The 25505-nt window shown below is 36.8% G+C and overlaps 1 protein-coding gene across 1 annotated transcript in view; it reads right to left on the reverse strand.

Moving 5' to 3' along the window:
* Nucleotides 1-434: 434 nt before the first annotated feature.
* Nucleotides 435-25505, reverse strand: part of LOC113074841 (DNA-directed RNA polymerase, mitochondrial-like) — a 44539-nt gene continuing 19468 nt past the window's right edge. Inside the window, exons 11-21 of the mRNA XM_026247576.1 lie at nucleotides 24401-24523; nucleotides 24131-24253; nucleotides 21910-22089; nucleotides 20414-20500; nucleotides 19444-19557; nucleotides 10841-10893; nucleotides 7455-7553; nucleotides 6351-6423; nucleotides 5714-5805; nucleotides 4003-4076; nucleotides 435-1200 (exon numbers count right to left, since the gene is read on the reverse strand). Of these exons, the coding sequence (XP_026103361.1) occupies nucleotides 1151-1200; nucleotides 4003-4076; nucleotides 5714-5805; nucleotides 6351-6423; nucleotides 7455-7553; nucleotides 10841-10893; nucleotides 19444-19557; nucleotides 20414-20500; nucleotides 21910-22089; nucleotides 24131-24253; nucleotides 24401-24523 (1068 nt within the window). The 3' untranslated portion in view covers nucleotides 435-1150. The remainder of the gene's footprint in view (nucleotides 1201-4002; nucleotides 4077-5713; nucleotides 5806-6350; nucleotides 6424-7454; nucleotides 7554-10840; nucleotides 10894-19443; nucleotides 19558-20413; nucleotides 20501-21909; nucleotides 22090-24130; nucleotides 24254-24400; nucleotides 24524-25505) is intronic.

Consider the following 25505-nt stretch of genomic DNA (forward strand, 5'->3'; position numbering starts at 1 on the left):
TAAATAGAGTTTGTCTTCGGAGTGTTTTATTTACTTCATAAGAGTCACTGGCTTGTGAATCACATTAAACTGTTCATTGTGCTGTAGTTTATCTGATTACACTGCAAACTCAACTCAGGTCAAATTAAATTTCTTTTGCCGGTAAACTGAGGAAACATTGGCGTCAAGTGTCACATTATGTGGCGGCAAATAGCTTTAAGCCCATGAGGTATTATTATTGTAAAGTCTACTTGCCACGCAGAGGTCGTTGGAGATGGCAGGAAATGAGCAGGTCTGTTGACGTCAATTCTTGTGTAACCAAGTGTAGCCTTGCGTTGGACTGGTTTTGTTTCGCATTACCCTTTGTAATAAAATGCTTTCAAAATCAAGAGAGCAAGCTGCTGGAGCAAGCTATCGGGTCTTGAAATTTCAATAACAATTAACCTTTCGCAGAACCAGAGTGCAAAAATATTGACTTTATTTCTCACCGAATGCCATGCGTACATTCCCCGACAAGCACCCAACAGATCAAAACATCTTTGATCATAAAACAGTCATTTAAGTACTCTTGAGTCCTTAAAAAAAAGGACACCACAAGACCACAAGGTCAATCGTCATCCAAAGTTTTCCCTAAAGGTGCTGTGATCTTTTATCATAAATATCCTTGCGTTTCTTCACTGGCTGTGAATGCGAGAGCTGCCAGCTGTGCGGGGATGCTGGGAATAAATCATGTCCAAGTGGAAATGTCAGAGAGGGCCTTTCAGACGGGGCTGCCGTGAAATCGATGAGAGGCAGAATCATGTGGTTAATCAGCCCCGCGTTAGCACTCAGGAGTGAAGGAGCAGATCAGAGCCCCGCCGAGAGAACGCTCTCGCTCCATACCGAGGGGAGATCGCATATACGCTTCTACGCTCTCGAGCCCGCACACATGTGTGACTTCTGCTGTTCGCCTCCGCCAGAACTCTGCTTCACTGCTTAAATGATGACTTTATGATAATATGACAAGACAGACACACACACACTCTCACGTACACTCACTTATCTACCAGATCAACCAATCCGGTCTCAGTCATGCACACTTGTAGTAAAAAGCAGCAATCTGTTTTGACGAGGTCTGTGGAGGGCTCTCAGCCTCCTGATGATAGCTGTCCGTCAGCGCACGATACGCTCTTCAGCTGAAGAAATACACGGATTCTTTCACCTTTTCCAGATCAAAATCACCTATAAGAGAGAAATTACATGATTACGTTCTTTTAGGATGGAATATGTAACATTAAAACTAAAGATGGGTACCGATAACTGGTACGTAATTGAGTCAATACCAGACTACCGATATGCTTCAGGACAATCGATACTGTTATCAGTACTTGTGCTGCTTTATCTCTGTATGCTTCGGTGTTAATGACGAATTAGAAGCTGCTGCTTGTTATTTTCCATCCCTGAATGATGTCATCACGTGGCCATTGCGCATATGCGGACAAACCGTTATGGTGGCAAGGTTGAAACGTTTAAGTGTGGACTCACGTTACTTAACTAGCGTCAACAGTAGATGGGTTTCCATCACCCTGCTTTCATGTGCATTATGAAGTATCGCATCAGAATCGACTTATGGAAACGCTGAATTTCGAATAAAAATTGCTTGATTTACAAAAAGTTTTTACGCTCGCTTGAGGTGGGTTTTGACTTTTGCGAAAAAGGGTTAATGCGAATAATGGGAGATGTAAATGCATTTTGCGAATAAATTCCTCCAAGCGCAAAAAAATTTAAAGTCATGTGACTTTGCGCTATGGGACGGTAAATCCTGACTAACCAGCGGACCGATCTCATTCCACCGCATCTTTAATGTTGTTATGGTCATTCGGGAATGCCCGAGCAAAGTCTGTCATCAAAGTATTTCTGTACTATTGCCTCATAGAACTGTTAAACGAACAGCAGCATCCATTTCCGAAGCAATAACTACATTCATTGTGTTTCATCTGCTCGTTTAGAGGTGTTTTGAGGTTATTATGTATATGAAAATTATTATATTCAGTACCTTCTCCTACTTTTTTCTTAGTGATGTATATAGCCAGTTTATCAGGAAGTGATGATTTTGTTCTTTTTGACTCGTTGGATGGAAACGGTGCTTGTTCACAAATGTTTTGTGTGATATTTCAATTCAATCAATCAAACTTTATTTCTATAGCCCTTTACAGCAGCCACAAGGTGTCCAAAGTGCTTCACATGAGATACAAATAACACACCATTTGAACACAATATTCGAATAGAGTAGAGAAAATACAATGTTTCAATGTTACACCGCTACTGCGTATCAAACGCCAATTTAAACAAATAAGTTTTAAGTTTGGTTTTAAAAAGTACAATGTCTGTTTCAGTGCGCATGTCAGGGGGGAGCTTGTTCCAAAGCTTAGGGCCAGCAACAGCAAAGGCCCTATCACCCCACTGTTTATGCTTCGACTTAGGGACCTGTAAAGTGCATTGATCAGAAGATCGCAAGCGCCGATTTTGTCCACCCAGAGTTAAAAGCTCAGACAAGTACTCAGGGGCTAGCCCATTTAGAGCTTTAAAAACAAACAATAAAATCTTAAAATCAATCCTAAAACGCACTGGAAGCCAGTGGAGAGTAGCTAAAACCGGAGTAATGTGTGCTCTTCTAGGAGTACTGGTTAAAAAGCGAGCAGCAGCATTTTGTACAAGTTGCAAACGGGAAAGAGATGTTTGACTCAGACCGACATAAAGAGCATTGCAATAATCAAGCCTTGAACTAATAAAGGCATGTAAAGCTCTTTCCAAATCGTGCCTTGTAAGAAAAGGCTTAACTTTACTTAGCAGACGAAGTTGGAAGAAGCTCATTTTTACTACATGCTAATCTGTGAATCAAATTTCATGCTGCAATCAAAAGTCACGCCCAAATTCCTGACAGTTTGTTTGGCACATGGAGTCAAAGCTCCCAAACTTACATTTGAATTTACTGACTTGCATCTTGCATTGAAAACAATGCATTCAGTTTTATCTTCGTTATCTTCGTACAATTGTGTGCATAAGTTAAATTCGTAATGGAAACTCTGCTAGTGTCAGATGTAATATATGCAGTAGTATTATAGAGAACCAATGAGGCAACACTGGTAATATAATGAAACATTTACAAACAAAACATTAATAATTGAAATGAGTTGGATTTCACATAATCATTAGTAGAACTAATAGATTTAAGTTAACGAATTGCCTAGGCTGAATCTAGTAGATCATGTTTCTTGATCACCAAATCGGCAAAACTTCAGCTTTGCCATTAATATTATTATCAGTCTTGAAAACTGACGATTATTTTCATCCGTAACTGTCATGAAAATGGAAAAATTTCATTTCAATTTAATCAATTTCATTTGTGCTTGAAAACATGAAATGAATCCCACAGGATATATTAATATAGATAAAACACTTGGGCAGTTCTGGGGCGACTGACTCGTGCAAACAGTTGTGCGTGGACTGCTTGCTTGTGCACAAAGGCAATCAGGCTTATGGGACACACATGGACGGATACACACTCCTCAGGGAGTCCATTTTTTTTGAAAATAAGGAGGAGTCCTGGAAGAATACTGAGTGTGAATCCAATAGCACGCTTACGTATCAGGTTCAAAACTATAGGAATAATATTACAGAAAAGTGATTATCACTGTTACATGGTGAATGCTCGTTTTTATTGACGCTGAGCTTTTAAACACATAAGAGTGCCCCCTCAATATTGTCTCTGCTGAATCAGCATTTTGATGTGCCAGATGTGTGTGATTCTGCTGTAAGAGTGTTTCCTTCCGGCCCGTGTTACGTAAACAGATTAACCAGTTGGCAAAATTAATTGTCATCAGTTTAATGAAATCTATCTCGCTGATGAACATAAAATCACATGTGCGATTCTGTGACATGATGCGCCATTACGCAACAGTAAAAAGCTGCTTTATACCTTACAAGCTGTCCATGGTCTGTGTGTCTGAAAGCGTCAGCTGTGGTGCTCGGGGTTTAACTCACCTGTTTGAGGAACGCTGCCCAAAAGCTGCGCCATCTTATAGTACTCTTCAGATTTCTTTGGCTTCGTTATAACCCTGAAAGATTGAAAACTGGACTCAACTGAACTGAACCACATCACGACAAAGCCTCAGATAGATTACAAAACATGAACACGTCAATTTAATACAAAGTTTTATCAAAGAAATCATGCTTTGAAATAATTGCTGCTGATTTGTGGTATTTGTTTGAATAACGTATTTAAGCACACAAACTATTTATTTGAGTTTTTATGCATTAGTATTAGTGTACTCAATCAGTTATCAGCTATAACAACCAGAATTGTTCATATTAGATCATCCTAAGTAGCCTATATTGAATATTTATTGGCCAAAATTGTAAATTTAATTGTTTCTGGTGATTTCAAATGAACTTGTAACATGAATAACTATTGATTAGTTTTTAGTGAATTATTGTCTTCCTTTAACAAAAGCAGAAAAGATTGATAATATTAGAAATTTTATTGGTTAGTGGCCTTAGTTTGAAAAAGATTATTTATCAACTGATACATAATTCTAAATATAAACTATTTTTGTTTTTAAGTGTAATTTTCTTTTTAAAATAAATGTATAATACCAGCCACTGCTCAGTTATCTGCCTTAACATAAAAATGATTGTGTATTTGCCAATATTTGATATATATATATATATATATATATATATATAAAAACTACTTATATACACTTTTGTGTGTGTGTGTGTGTGTGTGTATCAGGAGTGTAGATTTATAATATAGGCCATTTATCGGTTATTGCCCATAAACAAGAAGATAATGTAATTATTGGTATATAAATTTCAAAATCAGTACTCCAGTAGTTACCATTTATTAGTTACATACATCAGTAACACCTAATATTGGATATTATTTATCAGATGATTTAGCGTATTTAAAGGTGCTGTATGTAGGATTGACACCGAGTGCTTGAACTAGGTATTGCAGTCCAAATTCATGGATTTTTCACCCGGCCCCTCCTCCTCAGACTTGACGCAGGTTGCCAGATTGACGACACAAACAGGAGCGAATGCACTTGATGATGAATAAAATGAAATTAAATACGCTGTGTTTTCCACCAACTGGCAACCCGTGTGCCGAAATACAATTGGATAAACTGGCAGTGGTTGGGTTTCTCAAACCAAAACAGAGACAGACATTCCGGCCCAGAACACACATTTTCAAAGGGGAATAACTGACTGTAGCATTGTTTTTCAGATAAACAAGCATGTTAGCTTAGCATGATTCTTAAATATCTGCAAACATATTATGGTATTTTTATGCTTTAGAAGAGTCAAAATCTTACATACAGCATCTTTGATGGTTTCTAACTATTCAAAGTGATCTATTTAATTTTTTTACAGTGTTTAAACATGCCCTTTATTTATTTCTTCATTTACAAAGAAAGGTTTATAAAATCAGCCCGAGTCATTGGCCTGAATGTCACAATGATCATCAGTAGATATCTGATATTTAATTCTAAACACAAACAGTTATTTTAGTTTTTAGATGTGTGTCAGTTTTCAGTATAGTTTTATAATATCAGCCTTTTATTGATTATTGACCATAAACAGGAGAATACTGTAATTTTCCAAGATCAGTGAATCCTTTGTAGTTAGCGGTTTAGAAGCTACTACCGTAGAGTAGTTACAAATCAGCAATGTGGAATAGTAAAGGACTTACGGAGGTCTGCTGCAGTATTTCTTCAGAAGAAACCCGGACAGCTCCTTTAGAATGGGCTGACTGTGCAGAGCCACAAACTGCTCACGACACACCTGAGGAGCGACAAAGAGCACTCAGTCAATCATTATACACACTAATGTGCTAGCTTTAATGCTATCTCCCTCTCGCTTCAGCTTTCTCTCAGACGTTTCACCTCTCTCCTGTTTGAACTTTCCCATTTTAAGAGGAATCTGTGGTCAGAAAGCACATCAGGGAAATACTCACAGACAACATACCCCTCACAAAAGGAGAGAAGGATGGGAAAAGATAAAAGTCCAAAAAGGATTCTCAATTCAAACAGCTAAAGATGGTTTAAGGGTTATTACGCTATTAAGCTTCAGAAGTTCATCGCAAGTGTCATATGGTGGTTAAACATATTTAACAAAGGTGACTATAAAGTAAGTAAAGCCAGTGAAACAACATAATGATGAATAAATGATGATGTAGCTTTAATTTTTGGGTGAATTATTCCTTTCGGTTTCTTTTCATTTTTGGGTGAACTAACCCTTTAATGACATGGTTGGGCGGTTTAGTCATTCCTGTTAAAAGAATATGCACTGAAAAACATTCGGCAGTGAACACTGTGTTCCTTACACACCCTGTTCATGGTGTCCACTGTCACAGCATGGGTCCAATAACAGTCATGGACGGACACAAACGTCAGACCAGCCCTGCATGTTTCAAGAAAACAGGAAGATGTACTTGTACATACCACATTTCCAACAAAAACACCAACAAACAATACCAAAAAAAATGATTATTATTATTATTATTATAAAATGTATTATTATTTTAAAAATATTAAATATAAAAATGCATTACAATTAATTATAATTAATTATCATTATTTATATTTTTATTAAAAACATAAAATATTATTTACTAATAATGAACACTGATATCTTGATATTATCTAAATATAATTTGTATTATTATTATTAAGTATCTGGAGTAATTTATTGTTATCAACATTAATACAGCTATTACTTTGAATTATAAAAACAATGAATAGTTATTCATATTATATTATTATTAATAAAAACACGCATTATAAATAATGATACAATTTAATAATATTACACAATATTATTGCTATTATATATTGCTATTATTAAATATATGCATTTCAATTTGTTTATTAATTTATTTGTTTTTAAATAATTTCTTATTACTTGTATTACTACTACTAATAATAATGAATGTTAATATTTATTGTTGCAATTGTTATTATATCAATAATAATAACAATAACTTTTATGCATTGCACATATATTTCTGGTCTAATGATCATGTAGTTATTATGGTGTCAAAAATAATACAAAATATTAAAATCAGTTCTGCATATTAAACAAAATAAATTAAAAAACTAAATATAATCTGTATCGTATATGTCATAAAAAGGTAATGTTGGTTGCTCTCTATTCGTAATACTTGATAAACAAACTCTTGGTTTTCTGTTTCACACCCTTCATGTACTTATTTGCATGTTTACGAGATATAATACTGACTGAATATGCAAAAACAAACAATCCATATTATTTTTTTATGAATATTTAATGAGGTAACCAGAGTTTAGTAAATGATAGGTGTTTGGTGTCAAGGAACCTGCTGTAATGTACAGGCCCAAAGTCTAAAAACCTGTTAACTCAGTGTTAAAAGCCTGTTTGAGTGTGGGATGCCTGCAGAAGTGTCAGCTCATCACCTGTAACAATGCAGTGATGTCAGCATCATGTGAGTGGAGTCCAGAGAGTGGATGAAATTAGGAGGGAAGGCGTTTTTCTGCTTCATGCTGTCTGGTTTCCTAAAAAGGCACAAGAAGAACATTCTCAGTCTTGATATGAAGCACACTTGGGTAATTAAGGCCAGTGTCGCTATCTTCTCGCTGGGCAATACATAAACCTGTAACGCCAGGAGCCATACATCACTGAACAGGTAGGTCATTCTTAATTATCATCCAAGACAGAGACACACAATGAACATAGAGCACCTGCTGGACCAGTAAAGAGTAAAGAATAATGTGTGTGCTTATAATGGCTGAAGATATTTCATTATATTGCTCCATATCAGCCAAAAAAGTGATACTTTATAACCAACTAACTAAACTGTTGAACGGTAATGTATATAATATACATACTGAGTACTGAAGCTATCGAGAACTGACTATCCATCTACAATCTTTAGGGGTCACTGAGCGACACGGAGCCGGAGAGAATTTCTGGGAATTGAGCAAGGGCTTTAGGTCACTAGCCCCAAGAGAGCTGCTTTTTATTTCATAATTTATTCAAGTCTACTCATTAATGAGGGTCTATTGAGCCTCTAATTAGAGCACATGAAGGATCTTTGATTTGGTCCGTAGTCTGTGTGAAACTCCAGTCGGGTCTTCACTTTTGGCTGGTCTCAAACAAGATTCTTCAGCTACAACCCACCCTGGAAACTGTCCACTGGGAAATCAGAGAGCTTCTACTGGATAAGCGTGACATTTCTTTCAACACCTAGAAGTGTGACTGACATCTGGTACATTGGCATCAGAAGTACATGGACACCCAAGGCCATTTCTCAAAGCCTGAGAGCGACGTCCAATCAAAGTGGCGGCTGTCGGTCTAGCCGTGAGCGCTCTTGGCCATTTTAGAAACATGGGAGATCCCTTTTCAGCACTCGGGTTCCGGTGATAGTCCGTACTGGTATGTTTGTCTATCACAGGCAGTGATAGAGACATACAAGTGAGGCTCGTCATAAGTGGTTTTTAATCACATCCTTGTGGCTTTTTTTGGTGAAAGGTCAGCAAGATAACTCCCAACTGAGGCTTCTCCAAATGGTATTAGCCAAGCCTGAGTACTGCTCTGCAAGGACTGAAACTGTGAAATGGGGTGATGGCATTAAAATAGCAGATGCTTACATAAGGACTGAACATTTGGGGTATCGTTGGGAAGCACAGAAGTGTTTGTTTAATAAAATTTGACGGGCTTGGGAACATATGGTAATGCGGTGGATGACGGTGTGTTTGTTTATGCATGAAAATGTTGGAGATAGAGTCGAATAAGCAAAGATACGTGCGCCACATAAACAAACTGTTACACGTGAGGCTTTAAGGGATATTTCTTGCAAAAATTATAATAAGGTCATTATATACCCACCCTCATGTTGTTTAAAACCATTATGACTTTTAATATTCTGTTTAACACGAATGAAGAAAGCTCTTTTTCCAGAAAGTCATTTTGACCAGAAAGGATTTTTTATTTTTCTCAAAAATGCTAGTTAATGTAATCACACTTTAAAAACTTGGTGACTTTGCTCACACGGTATAACATCTTCCCCCCAAAAACTGGTTAATTTTTGTACTTTCATTGGATTTTCCTCCCACCTTGTTACATCCGTGGTGTTTCCGGTAAAAAAATGTCCTGATTAATTTAAATTTAAATTTATTTATTTAAAAAAAAAAAAAATTAAATTTATTTTTAAATTTGATTACAACAATTGCTTATAAATCTCTCTTATAATATCATTCCCAAATCTTGGATTCAACTTTTTTTTGTCAACTTGTTTTCTTTTAATTAGAACAGGTTTTGTACTTCTTTTTTTAGAACCAACTGGCTATAGGCCTAAAAAAAAAAAAAAAAAAGAATATATAAAAAAAAAAAAATTGGCAAAATTATTGAACACCACAAATGTAACAGGGTGTGTAGCATATTAAACTGTTTAAATGCAATTTTTAAAATCTTGGTCATTTATGACCAGGAAACCCAAATTAAGTAAAGGATTTTCAGCACAGCACAAGTTTTCAAAATATACTTGCTCCTCTTGTGGTGACACGTTCCTTTTAGAAGCTTGAGAGCTTCAGCAGCCATTAATTCAAACTGTATGGAAAAGAGCAACTAGCACATTCTTCTAAATATATATTTTTTCTCTTCCACATAAGAAAGTAAATCTTTCAGGTTTGGAACCTTGTGAGAACGGACATCCTACCATCTCTTTTTAACAGTTACATTTAGAAACAACACAATTCTAACTCAAATAAGCCCAGACACACTTAATATCCGATGCAAGTACCCATCAACAGATGGTAAAACCAGCAATGATGTTAATTCACTGTTCATTCTGGGTAGCTCTCCATTCAGTAAATGACATACATATGGCCGCCGTACATACAGGATGTGCGGCAGTGACATTTCAACACGAAATGCCACTCTTCTCATCTGAGGAACTTTTTGCTTCTTTCATATCCTCCAGTGGTTTCTGTATATGATGATAATGAATTCTGGACATCCACTGATGGAACCAGAATAGTGTCAAACACTCCAGGTGTTCCTGTTACTTGCAGATTTGCAGTTTAAGCACTCCCATTTATTCGTTTAATGTGCTCTGTGGGGTACGGTGCAATGATACTGTACATAAGGGACCAAACAAGAATGAAAAGTATAGAAAAGACTTTTAAAGATACTTGTTTTCTGCAGCATTATTATGTTGGCTCATAGCACCTAATATATTTTATAATAACTATAACTAAACTAAAGTTATAAAAATAACGAAACTAAATTTAAAAATAAAATAATAAGACACACTAAATAAAAGATCCAAGCTACAAAAACCCTGGTGGAAATGTTTAATCATACAAAAATAAATGGTCATTAAAAAATGGTCAACTAAATAAGGAATATTTAAGACTATCTTTTATATTAGACTTTACTGCATCGCAATCCCCCTTCCCATTTTTTTAAAGTCATATTTTTTGGGACAGTGGAGAGATGACAGGAAAGTATTGGGTAGAAAGAGACTGGCATAGGACCTTGAGACGGGAATCTAACTCGGGTCACCATCAGCGCAGTTGCACTGTATATGTCGGCGCACTAACCACATGGCTATCGGCGCTGACACCACACCTTCCCATTTCAATTCAAAATAATTCAATACAATTCATTTTCATCAAGATTTGATGGGTGAATTATTTATTCAAAATCTCTTAACCTCATTAAAAATGCCAAAGGGATCACTATCCATATAAATAATATAAGTAACCAGAATCCATGTACATTGCGGGGAGAGGTCAGAGGTCAACGTCAATACAGGGGTCAAAGTAAGAGAGGCACTTACTCATTGGCATCATGACTTATATGAATGCTCAGGTTCTGCATGCTGCTCTTGAGCTGTGAAAAACAAGAGAAGACAAGAGAGTTTGAATGCATCACAGGGTAGAAACTACTATGAAATAAAAAACAAACAGCTTATGTAGCAATGCTATGTTAAATGTTCCAAGTTCAAATTTGATTTTAGTTGACCTCTGTCCAACTTACCACTTTGACCTCTAATATAAATCAATGCATACAAATATTGCAATAAATTTGCTCATCTTTCATGGGGTCCTATTGATCCTCTTCAAAAACATTGATGGAAATTTAAGTGAGTAGCTTAATCTGAGACTGATCAAATGCTCCCAGAAACCCCCACAAACCACTAATATTGACACAATACCATTAAAGAACAGGAGCTTAACCTTAGTAAAGGTTGTATCATGTAGATGCTGAGGTCGGGCTACAACCCATGAGTGAGCGACTGCTCTTGGTATAGGAACTGTCAGCGTCGGGGGGCTTCCATCACATTAATACTTTGATAAGTCTCTACGGTGCCACAGAAGCACAACCTAATGCGGCTCAATTAATTGGACAAGTGAACGATGACAGGGATTGAAGTCTTTTACAGTGGCAGATGGACATAAACAAAAGAAAAATGTATAAAAAGTGTATAAGACATTTTGTGGAATGGGGTATGGCAAACTCTACTCTTGAGTGACACTTTCCAGCAGAGTGTAGCTTGAACCATCTCCAAAACACTTGAACACGTGTTTCTAGATTTCTTGACATTGATTAACTGGTTCAGGTGAGTTTAATTAGGGTTGGAGCTAAATTCTACAGGACAGTGACCTTCCAGGAACTAAGTTTGACACTCCTGGTGTATGGCAAAGTGCCCTTTCAGGTGCAATGATTTATGAGTCCATTAAGACTCATTAAGGGGGACAACAAAATAAAAGAGACATTGAGGGGCGTGATGGGGGTGAGACAGGCCTTCATAAAAAGTCAATGTACATCCTTAATAGCTCTTGGGGGAAACCTTAAAGGGGGGGTGAAATGCTATTTCATGCATAGTGAATTTTTTTACACTGTTAAAGAGTTGGATTCCCATGCTAAACATGGACAAAGTTTCAAAAATTAAGTTGTACGTTTGAAGGAGTATTTTTGTTCCAAAAAAACATCTTCCGGTTTGTCACAAGTTTCGGAAAGTTTTTTTCGAGTATGGCACTGTGTGACGTTAGATGGAGCGGAATTTCCTTATATGGGTCCTAAGTGCGCGCTCTTCTGCCGGAAGAGCGCGCGCTCCCGTATAGCAGAGCAGAGAGAGGCTGAGCACAGCCTGATCAGAGCGAGAGCGTCGCGAAAAGTCACAAAAGAAGTGTGTTTTTGGTTGCCAGGGCAAGACAACCCTGCACAGATTACCAAAAGAAAACAGCATTAAGGGACCAGTGGATGGAGTTTATTTTTACAGAGCATCAACAGAGTTGTGCAAGTGTTTTTGTTTGTTCCCTGCATTTCGGATTGCACATCGTTTATTTCTTAAGGATAATGCAGTCCCAACGGAAAAGGGTCACGATCGTGTGTTGGAACCACATGCGGTGAGTAAAACTGCTTCAAATATCTCTGTGTTGTTAACTTAGCTATCGGCGCATAAGCACATCAAGTAAACAACATGCAATGTTGTCATCAAACTGCACTTTCCACATGTAACGTTACAGCTTAAAAAAAAAAAAAAAAAAAAAGACAACATAAAGTGGAACTTAGTCATTTTCCAAAACCGCTAAGCAAATATATACAGTTTCAGTACATACCACATAGCATACCGCCTTTGCTGATGCTGCTCTTGTTAAATTTCAGCCTCTGGATCTGTTTCACAGCTTCCACATGCTCTCAACTCAAAAGCCTACTGGCGCTCGTGATTCTTTAGCTCCGCCCACACGTCACGCCTCTAGGCGCTCGTGTTTTTCCGGGAAAAATCGGTACAGACTATCTTTCTCTTATGAATATAATAAAAATAAAGACTTTTTGGAGTTATGAAGGATGCAGTACTACTCTATAGGTACTCAAGATTAACAGGATATTGAGTGAAAACGAGCATTTCACCCCCCCTTTAATTCCAATGGGACTTGCAATGTACTCCTGATCCACTGGTTCTGGTGGTGCAACTAAAACTTCTGGTTAAGGAAGACAGGACCAAAGCAAATCTTGTTGAGCTGGCATGATGCCCAGATAGTGGAAAAGGGATTCCTATGTAAATTGGGATGACTCCTGGTTTGGACTCCTTCACTTGTTCTCTTGTGTCCTTTATTGCAGAATTCAATAAAATGGCTGACTACAAAAGACCTCGCATGAATCTAAAAGCCAAAATGAAGAGTTTTACACCATTTTACTGGGACCAAACGTAGAGAGTATGACAGGGAATAATAAAGAAAGCAAGGAGGACCAGGATCGAGACCAGTTGCAGTTGGGATTTGACCAGTCTTCTGCATAAGCATCCTATATTTTATGCCAAAAGTGTAGCATCTAGTTTACAAGCCATCATCTACCCACAAAGCTTCCCCCCTTTTACTGAATGCTTCTATCTGAGTCTCGTGGTAAGAATCCCAAATCTTTCAGCATCTCCTAGAGAGAGGCTTTACACCACTGGTGACCTCTTGCCCCATTAAGTCCTCTGAGAATACTCTTGAAATATCAGCCCTATTAATCAACGCTTATACAAAATTTTTAGTTAAAGAATCAATTAAAATTGAATTTTACATGTTCTGTTGCCATGCACAGCCCTGATCTTTCTGATATTAAAAATCTGGTGGTGCACATATTAAAATACCTCATTTTTTATTTGACTTTCAGACCAGATGAAACTTCAACTTTAGCCAATTAGCAGGATGTAGAAGTAAAAAAAAGTAGCGTTTTGGATCATAAGAGTTACAGTGAGGCTTGGGATCAGACTGTAGACAAGGAACACCACAAGAGTCCCTGGAGAAATCACATTTCCCCTTTTTCCAAGGACACCGGTAGTATTTGGGTACTAAAGTAAAGGCAACAAATGATTCCCCACGGCTTTCATCCCCACTGGTTGTCTTCCTTACAGAATTACCACACTGTTTTTCTTCAACTTGATGTATAGCCAGTGAAAGAAACATTTCAGCCTCCAAAAGTGACCCCTAAACTGATTAACAGCAAACAATCACATTAACGAGCTTTACTGATGCATATCCCAAGTCTGGTTCCCTCCCAAGTGTAATTTCCTTTCCCCTATCAACAAACACAGTGCTGCACAGTGACTGAATAGAAACTGTGGATTTCACCCTGGCTTATTTGTTTTCTCTGTTATGACGCCATTACAATCCCATTTCCCTGGCATCTAATTAATATGCCATTTCCCATGTAAAAAAAGATCAAGGGTAGGTTGCAAGAGATTGAATCACGGAGAGGTGACCTCAGTGAAGCGTCCTTGATGCAGCATGAGAAAACGCTTCCTTGATTACATTTGAAGTAGGGGGTTGAGATAAATATGGATTTGGATTTTATCCTGAGTTAAAGAGTTACAGGGCAGAAGAAGAAAAACCAGAGAGGTTACAAAGGAGAACTTTTATCTAACTTAATATGTCAAATTGTTCCAATCACCTTTTTGTTTTTTTGGAAAACCAAACACATTATCTATCCTTGAAAACAACTCTTTTTAATAGTGAATTTTAAAGTAAACTTAAAGTATCTTTAATTACCCATTTTACAAACCATTTTTTTATAGCACCGATCACCAGAAGAAGCACAGTGCGAAGTGCTGGAGGGCAAAGTGTTTAAGCTATAATTAATCAAGCTGTACTCACACTGACTTAATATTGTGTTCCACGGAAGAACAAAAGCCAAACAGGTTTGACAACTCAAGGACAAGTAAAAGATTTTCATTTTTAGGTAAGAGCTATACCAGTGATGAGTATGAAGTAAAAAGGGGTTGGTTTTAATTAAATGGTGACTTTGGGGTCCCTAATAAGAACGAATAAATAGCTGTGGAATAGCATTCTATGTGGAAATAGCCTAATGAATAGCTAATGAAACGAAAACTATAATAAAAGAGATGACCATAAAAAGTGGCTGTAAAACTCATCCTTTACACAACACCATTAAGGGTCATTAAGATCCATCATGCAGGTTAATCTATGTAGGGGGTGGCACGGCTAACAGGTGGATGTATAACTGGGGCTCGGAGGTGATTAATGGGGGTCTTGATGGTGCTACATTAATCTGGTCAGTGTGACATTTACAAGGGAATTGGAATCCCCTGGTGTGACCGTCTAAGGTGCCTCCACAGCTAGGTGAAATAAATATAGACTTACTATAATGTGGCTGATGCTCTAATGGGTGTTGTACATGACCGATCTTTGACCTTGACCCATCAATCGTCTGTTGAGGATAAAAGAGTGCGCCATTCATGAAAAATGTGTGTAGTAACAGATCTAGTGGCCAATGTAATATATCAAAACATCGACCACCTTCAAAATGCTGGAATGATACATCCATGGGGTCATCGGATGCTACATGCACTTTCACAAGTAGTTTGAACTAAAATGTGTTGGCAGTGTGTGGTTTTTTTTTTTTTGTAATCTCGTTAAATTATTTTCGAGCCAATCTCATTTTGAGAAAGGGGTAAAGATTTTAGTAGCTTAGATAACACACACACACACACACACACACACACACACACATATATATATATATATATATATATATATATATATATATATGCTTTCATGTTAAAGGGGGGGTGAAATGCTCGTTTTCACTCAATATCCTGTTAATCTTGAGTACCTATAGAGTAGTACTGCATCCTTCATAACTCCAAAAAGTCTTTAGTTTTATTATATTCATAAGAGAAAGATAGTCTGTACCGATTTTTCCTGGAAAAACACGACCGGCTGGAGGCGTGACGTGTGGGCGGAGCTAAAGAATCACGAGCGCCAGTAGGCTTTTGTGTTGAGGGCGTTTGGAAGCTGTGACATTACCGTGAGGAAAAAAACATCATCCAAAACAAACCATGGCTAACAGTCAGATTCACCGTATATTTATGATCCAAAATCAGATCCAGAGGCTGAAATTTAACAAGAGCAGCATCAGCAACGACGTCTCTATGTGGTATGTACTGAAACTGTATATATTTGCTTAGCGGTTTTGGAAAATGACTAAGTTCCACTTTATGTCGTCTTTTTTTTGTTTTTTTTTTAGCTGTACATGTGGAAAGTGCAGTTTGATGACAACATCGCATGTTGTTTACTTGATGTGCTTACGCGCTGATAGCTAAGTTAACAACACAGAGATATTTGAAGCAGTTTTTTTCACCGCCTGCGGTTCCAACACACGATCGTGACCCTTTTTCGTTGGGACTGCATTATCCTTAAGAAATAAACGATGTGCAAATCCGGCGTCAAACTGGCCCTTGTTTGTAAAACAAGCATCTTGGAAATGCAGGGAACAAAAAAAAAACACTTGCACAACTCCGTTGATGCTCTGTAAAAATAAACTCCATCCACTGGTCCCTTAATGCTGTTTCTCTTTTGGTAATCTGTGCAGGGTTGTCTTGCCCTGGCAACCAAAAACACTTCTTTTGTGACATTTCGTGACGCTCTCGCTCTGATCAGTGAATGTCTGTGCTCTCATTGCTCTGCTATACGGGAGCACGCCGTGCTCTTCCGGCAGAAGTGCCTTAGGACCCATATAAGGAAATTCCGCTCCATCTAACTTCACACAGAGCCACACTCGAAAAACACTTTCCGAAACTTGTGACAAACCAGAAGGACAAGAACAAGAACAGAAATACTCCTTCAAACGTACAACTTAATTTTTGAAACTTTGTCCATGTTTAGCATGGGAATCCAACTCTTTAACAGTGTAAAAAACTCAGTATGCATGAAATAGCATTTCACCCTCCCTTTAAATTTCACAAGTGAACCATAATAATTAATTGTTATAACATCAATTATATTGTCATCAGAAAGTCAGCGTTCCCATGAGTAGAATTGTAACATGCTGAATGCCATAAATGGCCTTCACACCTCCTGCTCAGTAAAAGAGAAGGGCTTAAACGGTGAAGAATTTATGAGGCCGCTAATGAGGACCTTCATTAGAAATTCCATAAAAGTCAAATAAAATGTGATGACCTACATTCGTGGATGTGGGTTATGATCTTAAGACCAGACAGTACAATCTGCAGTAGAGAACAGATATTGTAACAGTTTATTGTTAAAAACATTATTTTTACAATTTACACATATACTGCGTGCTTCAACAAATTCTGATATATATATATATATATATATATATATATATATATATATATATATATATATATATATATATATATATATATATATATATATATACATACATATATATATATACATACATATATATATAAAACGGCTGTTTAAAACCTGAATCTAATCCTAGGCATTCAGCCACACCCAGCAGCAGCAGCAGCAGCAGCAAATGCTCCTCGGCTGTGACACAGACGGGTTGCCAGATGCTCTCTGCTGGATCTCGGCACGCACTACAGGCCACCGCTGAGCAGCCTCAGCTCTGTTGCTGATGTTATCTGCCAGCAGCGCAGGCCATCTGCATGCAAAACCTCATTAAACCTCATAACCTTACTTCATTGTTTCACTCGCAGCTGCACAAGACCTTTCTGACAAGCAGTGCTATGAAGACCTAGGCTGTGATGGAAGTCTGCCTCCCTGCTGAATTCTGCTGAGGAAGTTCAAAGATGACGAAATGAAAGAATTTACCTTGTATTTCAGAAAGGGGAAAATGACTAATCTGTCTAGTAATCTGTCTAGTAATCTGTCTAGTACCCTAATGCCAAAATGACCGAATGGCATATGTGATCATATTTGCAATATTTTGCAGGCAAAAATTTCCATTGTCTACTACCGTATTTTCCGAACTAGAAGTCGCACTTTTTTTCATAGTTTGGCTGGTCCTGTGACTTATAGTCAGGTGCGACTTATTTATCAAAATTAATTTGACATGAACCAAGAGAAATGAACCAAGAGAAAACATTACCACCTCCAGCTGCGAGAGGGCGCTCTATGCTGCCAGAGATTCTGCTCAGTGCTCCTGTAGTCTACACTGAGCAGCATAGAGCGCCGTCTCGTGGCTGTAGACGGTAATGTTTTCTCTTGGTTCTTGGTTCTAAATAAATGCGACTTATAGTCCAGTGTGGCTTATATATGTATATATGTTTTTTTCCTCGTCATGACGTATTTTTGGACTGATGTGACTTATACTTAGGTGTGACTTATAGTCCGAAAAATACGGTATATATATATAGTGTAGATATGTATAAAGCACAGCTCACGAAGAAGTCACTTTCAAACAATGCAGCTTTCTGATGGTCAACGTGGCATATTTATATGAACAATTCGGAAATCTTTCACCCCAAACACAATTCCCAATTGTATTGAGTATTGAAATGACTGGATTTTGCCGGGGAATATTTGCCGAACTGTGAGTCACTTCTCTATTTCATTTGATAAATAACTATTGTCAAAGGTCTTCGTTACAACCTGCCAAAAAAAAAAGTTGGATTGAAGAACTTATGACAGAAATATAAACTGCTGAAGTACAGTAGATTTGTAGCACTTTGTTTACTAAAAATGTAAAGAAATAGCTTGTTTAATTACATTTTAAAAGCTTAATTAGTCCAGGCTGGACTATTGCAATGCCCTCTTGGCAGGTCTTCCAGCCAACTCTATCAAACCTTTACAATTAATTCAGAACACGGCAGCAAGATAAATTTTTAATGAGCCAAAAAGAATACACGTCACACCTCTTTTATCAATTTGCACTGGCTTCCAATAGCTGCTCGCATAAAATTCAAGGCATTGATGTTTGCCTACAAAACTACCACTGGCTCTGCACCCATTTACCTAAATTCGTTACTTCAGACTTATGTGCCCTCTAGAAGCTTGCGTTCTGCAAGTGAACGTCGCTTGATTGTCCCATCCCAAAGAAGCACAAAGTCACTTTTACGGACTTTTAAATGAAATGTTCCCTCCTGGTGGAATGACCTCCCCAACTCAATCCGAGCAACTGAGTCCTTAGCCATCTTCAAGAATCGGCTTAAAACACATCTCTTCCATCTTTATTTGACCCTCTAACTTTAACACTCACTATTCTAATTCTATTCTTTAAAAAATCTAACTACCTTTCTAATCTTTTTGTATTCTATTTTCTTTTCATTTATTATGCAATTGTATATGTATGTGTGTGTGTTTTTGTAAACACCTCTAACTAGCTTGCTCTATTCTTTTATTTTTTTTATTATATTAGTTAAAATCCCATGCTACGTGTACTGTGTTAACCTCATACTTGTTATAGCACTTATATATCATTGCTCTTTTTGTTGTTTTTGATTGCTTCCACTGTCTTCATCTGTAAGTCGCTTTGGATAAAAGCGTCTGCTAACTGAATAAATGTAAATGTAAATGTAATTAAATTGTTAAAAGTTTTATGCATTCATTTATGCATTCATTTAAGCATTTATGCCCATAAGGGGTCAGAGGATGAACTGTAGGCAAATGTGTTTAAAATGGTGAACTAGATAAATTGGCAAGTTAATTTTAAAACACTTACCATTTGGTTTTTTGTTCGGTGGTAGGGCTGAACAATAGGAAGTCCAACCGGTGTCACCCATTCCACCGTTCTCCCAGACTTAGCTATTAGCCTAGCACTCTCCGTCAGCCATTCCTGAGAGAAAAAGTCAGAACACCGTCAACCAATCGATCCAATAGTACATTAAGCATTCAAAACCTAATTTATATATCGTTTTGAACTAGATAAGCTGAAACCCCTATGCATAACAATTTGTCTTCACCGGAAAAAATAGTCTCCGGATGTGCTAGTTGGAAAAATCTAGAAATACAGGTGGGAAGTTGTTGCTGAGAGGAAGTGTTTAAAAAAACCAGCTGATCCGCATCAACAGTGCCGGCTGCGCAACTTGGCTGCCACATTCATAACGTCCCGAGTGCTCTCCCTGAAACACTTTGTGTGAGATAAATTCCTCTGTTCATCTGGAAGCGGGCCGGGCCTGAAGTGGCTCCATTCATCAGCTTGTTCACTAACAGCAAGGGCCCACGTCTCCTGTATCACCTTCTGCTGGTAACGGGAATGATCAACTACCTGGGCTCTACTGCCGCCGCTCCTGCGGATCTGACCTATTTAGGAAGCTGCTTGTGTGTGTAGTAAAAGTGGGGGATATTTCACATTCGCTCTGAGTGTCTGCTCGTTTCCCCAGAGGGGTGCAACAGGAGACAGAGAGCGGCTGGTCCTTGATCTACTGCACCAGGGACGTTCAATCCTTTTCTGTTTCCTGCAGCTGTAATTCATGAGCCGCAGACAGTTGCATCATGGGAGAACTATATCTGGCGATTCACAAAAATACTCTTTTCATTCATTCATTCAAAAAAAAAAAAAAAAGTCAAAATCGTCTGGATTCCTATTTAAATGATGAAAATTTGCTTAACAACAGTAAACGTGACCACCAAGTGAAAAAATTAAACACTCCTGATTATTAAAGTGTATAAGGGAATGTGATATCAAATACCTGAATTTCTCTTGTCCCAGTGAACATTTCCTTCAAGCTGCTGAAAACCTGCTTCACCAGGTAATGTGAAGCATCCCAAATGTAGTCCTGTGGATTGAAAATGGCACATTGTTAGATATTAATAAAAGCACAATAGTGTGAATGCTTTATCCAAACCTAAAAGGGCACATCAGGGCAAAAATATTATATTTACATGCATTTGCATATATATGTCTGGTACCAGTGAATAAAATGAATTTAAAGTCTTAAAAATAAAGATTCAAAAGTGGATTTTGACCATAGAAGAACCATTTTGGTTCCTCAAAGAACTGATAATGTCTATTTCATTCTCGACAGCTTGGGAGATACATGTTTCTGTGGTGTTTCTTGGGAGATACATGTTTCTGTGGTGTTTCTTGGGAGATACATGTTTCTGTGGTGTTTCTTGGGAGATACATGTTTCTGTGGTGTTTCTTGGGAGATACATGTTTCTGTGGTGTTTGTTTGGGAGATACATGTTTCTGTGGTGTTTCTTGGGAGATACATGTTTCTGTGGTGTTTCCTGCGAGATACATGTTTCTGTGGTGTTTCCTGCGAGATACATGTTTCTGTGGTGTTTCCTGCGAGATGCATGTTTCTGTGGCGTTTCCTGCGAGATGCATGTTTCTGTGGCGTTTCCTGCGAGATGCATGTTTCTGTGGTGTTTCCTGCGAGATACATGTTTCTGTGGTGTTTCCTGCGAGATACATGTTTCTGTGGCGTTTCCTGCGAGATGCATGTTTCTGTGGCGTTTCCTGCGAGATGCATGTTTCTGTGGCGTTTCCTGCGAGATGCATGTTTCTGTGGCGTTTCCTGCGAGATGCATGTTTCTGTGGCGTTTCTTGGGAGATGCATGTTTCTGTGGCGTTTCTTGGGAGATACATGTTTCTGTGGTGTTTCCTGGGAGATACATGTTTCTGTGGCGTTTCTTGGGAGATGCATGTTTCTGTGGCGTTTCTTGGGAGATACATGTTTCTGTGGCGTTTCTTGGGAGATACATGTTTCTGTGGCGTTTCTTGGGAGATACATGTTTCTGTGGCGTTTCTTGCGAGATACATGTTTCTGTGGCGTTTCTTGGGAGATACATGTTTCTGTGGTGTTTCTTGGGAGATACATGTTTCTGTGGTGTTTCTTGGGAGATACATGTTTCTATGGTGGACCACAAAGAGCCACACTTGAGGAAATCAAGACTGACACAAATGCTTAAAGTTCACATCATCTGTGATGTAAAGCAAGATTACCAAGCTACTCTTCCCCTTTATGTCGAGCTGAAGAAAAGGTTAAAGGCCAGAACCAGATCGAAGCAAAAATGGGAGGATTTCTGCAGACTCTGGGCTGGAACATTTGGATCAGACCACATCCATCCAAACATCATGCAGGACAAGGTTTGTTTCATACGGAAACTCTTGAGCCATTTTTCATCCCACAGTTTGTTAGTACATCTATGATCATTTTAACCGAAGTGCAACGAACCTCACCTTGGGGAAATCATCGATTTCCTTCAGTCGCTTTTCGATTTGCAGACGGCCCCCGTAGCGCGTGACGCCATAGACCACAGTCATCACCGTCTGCTTCACCACCTTCCTGCTGATGAAGCCCTCCAGCACCTGCGCGATCTTCAATCCCTTCTCTGCATCCCGAGCCCTGAACTCTTCCACCTGAGACACGGCACAGCGCACCTTTCTGAGACTCCATAAACCAATGCACTTATTAGTCACAGTAATGTTAGGATTGTTCACGATTTGTTAAGATTGTCCAACAAATGACTAATCATGTAGTTTGAAAAGTTATATTTTTGCATATATTTTTTTATTTACAATTATAGTTATGCATTTAGCAGACACTTTTATCCAAAGCGACTTACAGTGTATACTAGTATACTAGTATATTAAAAAATACAATACTTTAAACATTATACAGTAAAACATAATAATATATTTTAAATATGCTAATAAACTATTACAAACTATTCTATATTATATTAAAACAATTAAATTTATTTTATTTTATATATTTGTAATGTATAATAAATGTGTAAATTATTTTTAATATTATAAATGCATGAATTATATTCATAATAAAATAATGTAGTTTTTATATAGTTATATTTTAAAATATAAATACATTTTTATATCAACAATTTAAAAAAAATATATAATAAAACTATACATTAATATTAGATTTATAGTGCAATATAATAAATAACTGGTAATGACATTTAAATAAATATAACATTTATATATTATTAAAATGTTATTTTTTATTTGTTTAGATTATAAATATAATAATAAACAAAATAAATGTAAAAATAAAAAATATATATACATATAACATCCACACAAACTTGCACGTTGCTGTGTACAGCAAATAAAAAAATAAAAAAATAATCATCATTACTTTTTTAATTTTTTTATTTAAACAATTTTATTATTATTATTATTATTTAACAAATAAGTATCCCCTTAGGTAGAGAGACCCCTGGCTGGGAATCAGTGTTCTATAACTTATTTGAAAGACCCTTGAGTGGGAATTCAGAAATAAAACTGTTGATAACAATTGTCCCTCACTTAAACTATAAATAGCTTATTCTGCAGGAAGGGAGGAGCAGGTTCATTAATCACACATGAGGTATGAAAGGTGTTGACAGTCTTTACTGGGGCTCTTGAGAGCTTACCCTATGAAACAGTTTAAACCATTCTCTGACTCATTGAGACGTCTGCTATGTACCCTTCAGATAACCTGATGTTTCTGGTGAGGCGATACACAGTATTTAGAGATTATACTGTGTTCCCAAAATATAGCCAAGTCAATAGGTAGGTCAATATATCTCAGATAGTGTTCTCTAAAAAATAGGCAGTCCTCCCATTACTGAAATATAACTGGACCTTTGAGACCATGAGTTGTGTAGATGCAGCAATTTGAGAGGAACATTCAGCTTTGAGGGGGAAAAAAAAGGATGAAAAAAAGCCTCTGACACAGAGTTGACTTCAAATAAAATTTAATAAAAATTAATAGAAATTAAAATGGTAGAGGCTGATTGTGGAAGTGCTCTAGTGCAGTGAGTCGCAAGCAGGAAAGATTTTGATCCCTTTTTTCTTTTATATATATATATATATATATATAAAAGAAAAAAGTGTGTGTGTGTCTGTTTGTGTATACACAAACACACACACATTTGTATTTAACTCTAATTATAAAAATAATATAACATCTCTAATTAACCACAATAATGTTCACTATATTATTATATTTACATCAGAGCATTTCTAAAGGAAATTATTATTTTTATATAATAAAATAAATTAATTATAATTTTATTATCTTATTGTTATAACATTTAATAAAACCAGCAATCATAATAATATTAATAATATATACACACACATATATGCACAAATCAATCTTATGATTTCAAATTCATTTGAAAGAAAGTATCAAATTCATTTGAGAGGGAGCTACTTGGTAAGTCTGTTTTTCACCCTATTATTTTAAGTTTAAAAGTGAACTACTGAAATAATGAGCGTTATATTAAGATTAATGAAAACGCTAAATGATATTACCCAGTATGATATGACTTCGGTGCTGATGAAGGGGTGTCTGTCTCTAATTGATGGAACTATGGACAAGAAAAGATTGGGAAAGGCAGCTCAAGAGGGCAGTAAGACGCACTGCTGCCCTCTGGTGCTGAGCGTGACTGACCTGCTGAGCTACACCACTGTAGACGTCCTGCGGCACTTCACAGGGCATGAGGTTTACCGAAGTAGCTCCGATCACATCCCGGCCGAGGGCAGCATAGTGCTGGAGGCCATTGCACGAACCGTCCTACGAGAGAGAGACAGAGAGGATGCATATTTATCGGTTTACAGTAGCTTTAAAGTCTATAACTTCACATGTTACTTGTATTTGAACAACAAAAGTTGGTTGTTCTTAATACCTGTATATTACAACTGTAAAGTAAAGGTTCAGTACCTGATGTACTGGGAAATAAGAGATGAATGTGGTGTGGTCGGGTGAGCGCGAGGCATTTGCTATCTCCATACAACAAGCCAGTGCCTGCCACGGCTCATCTGCATTCATCCACCATTTGCGACCCTGCAAAATAGAGCTGTGACTCTTTAGGGAACAAGGAAAGTTACAATCATTTCAATAAAACGCAAAAATATGGCTCAGTCATAGCTCGCAGCCTGCAGTGTGACACGTTCGGATCTGAATGTAGTGAATACATAGAAGGTCTACATGCAGAGTGAACTGAGGTCTGCCATAATAAAGGCTGAAAATATTAAGGGCAGACCTGAAGATAAAAATTAGAGGATTGAAACAAATCCTGCACTATAAGTATCATGTTTAATAGCATATTATGATTGCATTATAATGATATATCTTATGTTTAATTATATAATACATATATTCTGAACTGTATATTTTCTGTAATTGTATTACAATTTGTATATATTTGCTACAATATATACAATAAATGCATAAACTATATATTGTAGAATTATGACCCCAAAAAATGAATCTAAGGCTTGTTTGATAATATGGACAATGGGAAAATAATGCTAAATGCATGCAACTAAATATAATTGTGTATAGTCAGAAAATGTAATACGCTTATGCAGTTTGCAGTAATATTAATAAACTTAAAGTTGATTTCTATTTTTCTTTTCTTTTTTCTTTTGTATGATATGCATTTTGGGGCTATGATAATTTTTTTAAATAATTTTAATAAAAACTATAACCATTGTTGTTGTTAATAACAGTAAATTATATACATCATTATTACTATTAATAATAATAAATAAATAATATATTAAATTTAAATATAAATTAAAACATTCATTTTTGTATTATTATTGTTGTTAATACTAGCACATATAACAATAACAACAATAATTATAATAGTTATTATTATTAATAATAACAATAAATTTTTTTTATTATTATTATAAACATTAGAACCCTCTTTAATAAAATACTGAAATTGAAAATTTCATATAATCAAAATAACTAGTTAAAATTATTAGTATTTTTAATTATTCGAATAATAATAATAATCATTATTATTATTATCATT

The sequence above is a fragment of the Carassius auratus genome, unplaced genomic scaffold (genome assembly GCF_003368295.1).
Source record: "Carassius auratus strain Wakin unplaced genomic scaffold, ASM336829v1 scaf_tig00015444, whole genome shotgun sequence".
Taxonomy (NCBI): Eukaryota; Metazoa; Chordata; class Actinopteri; order Cypriniformes; family Cyprinidae; genus Carassius; species Carassius auratus.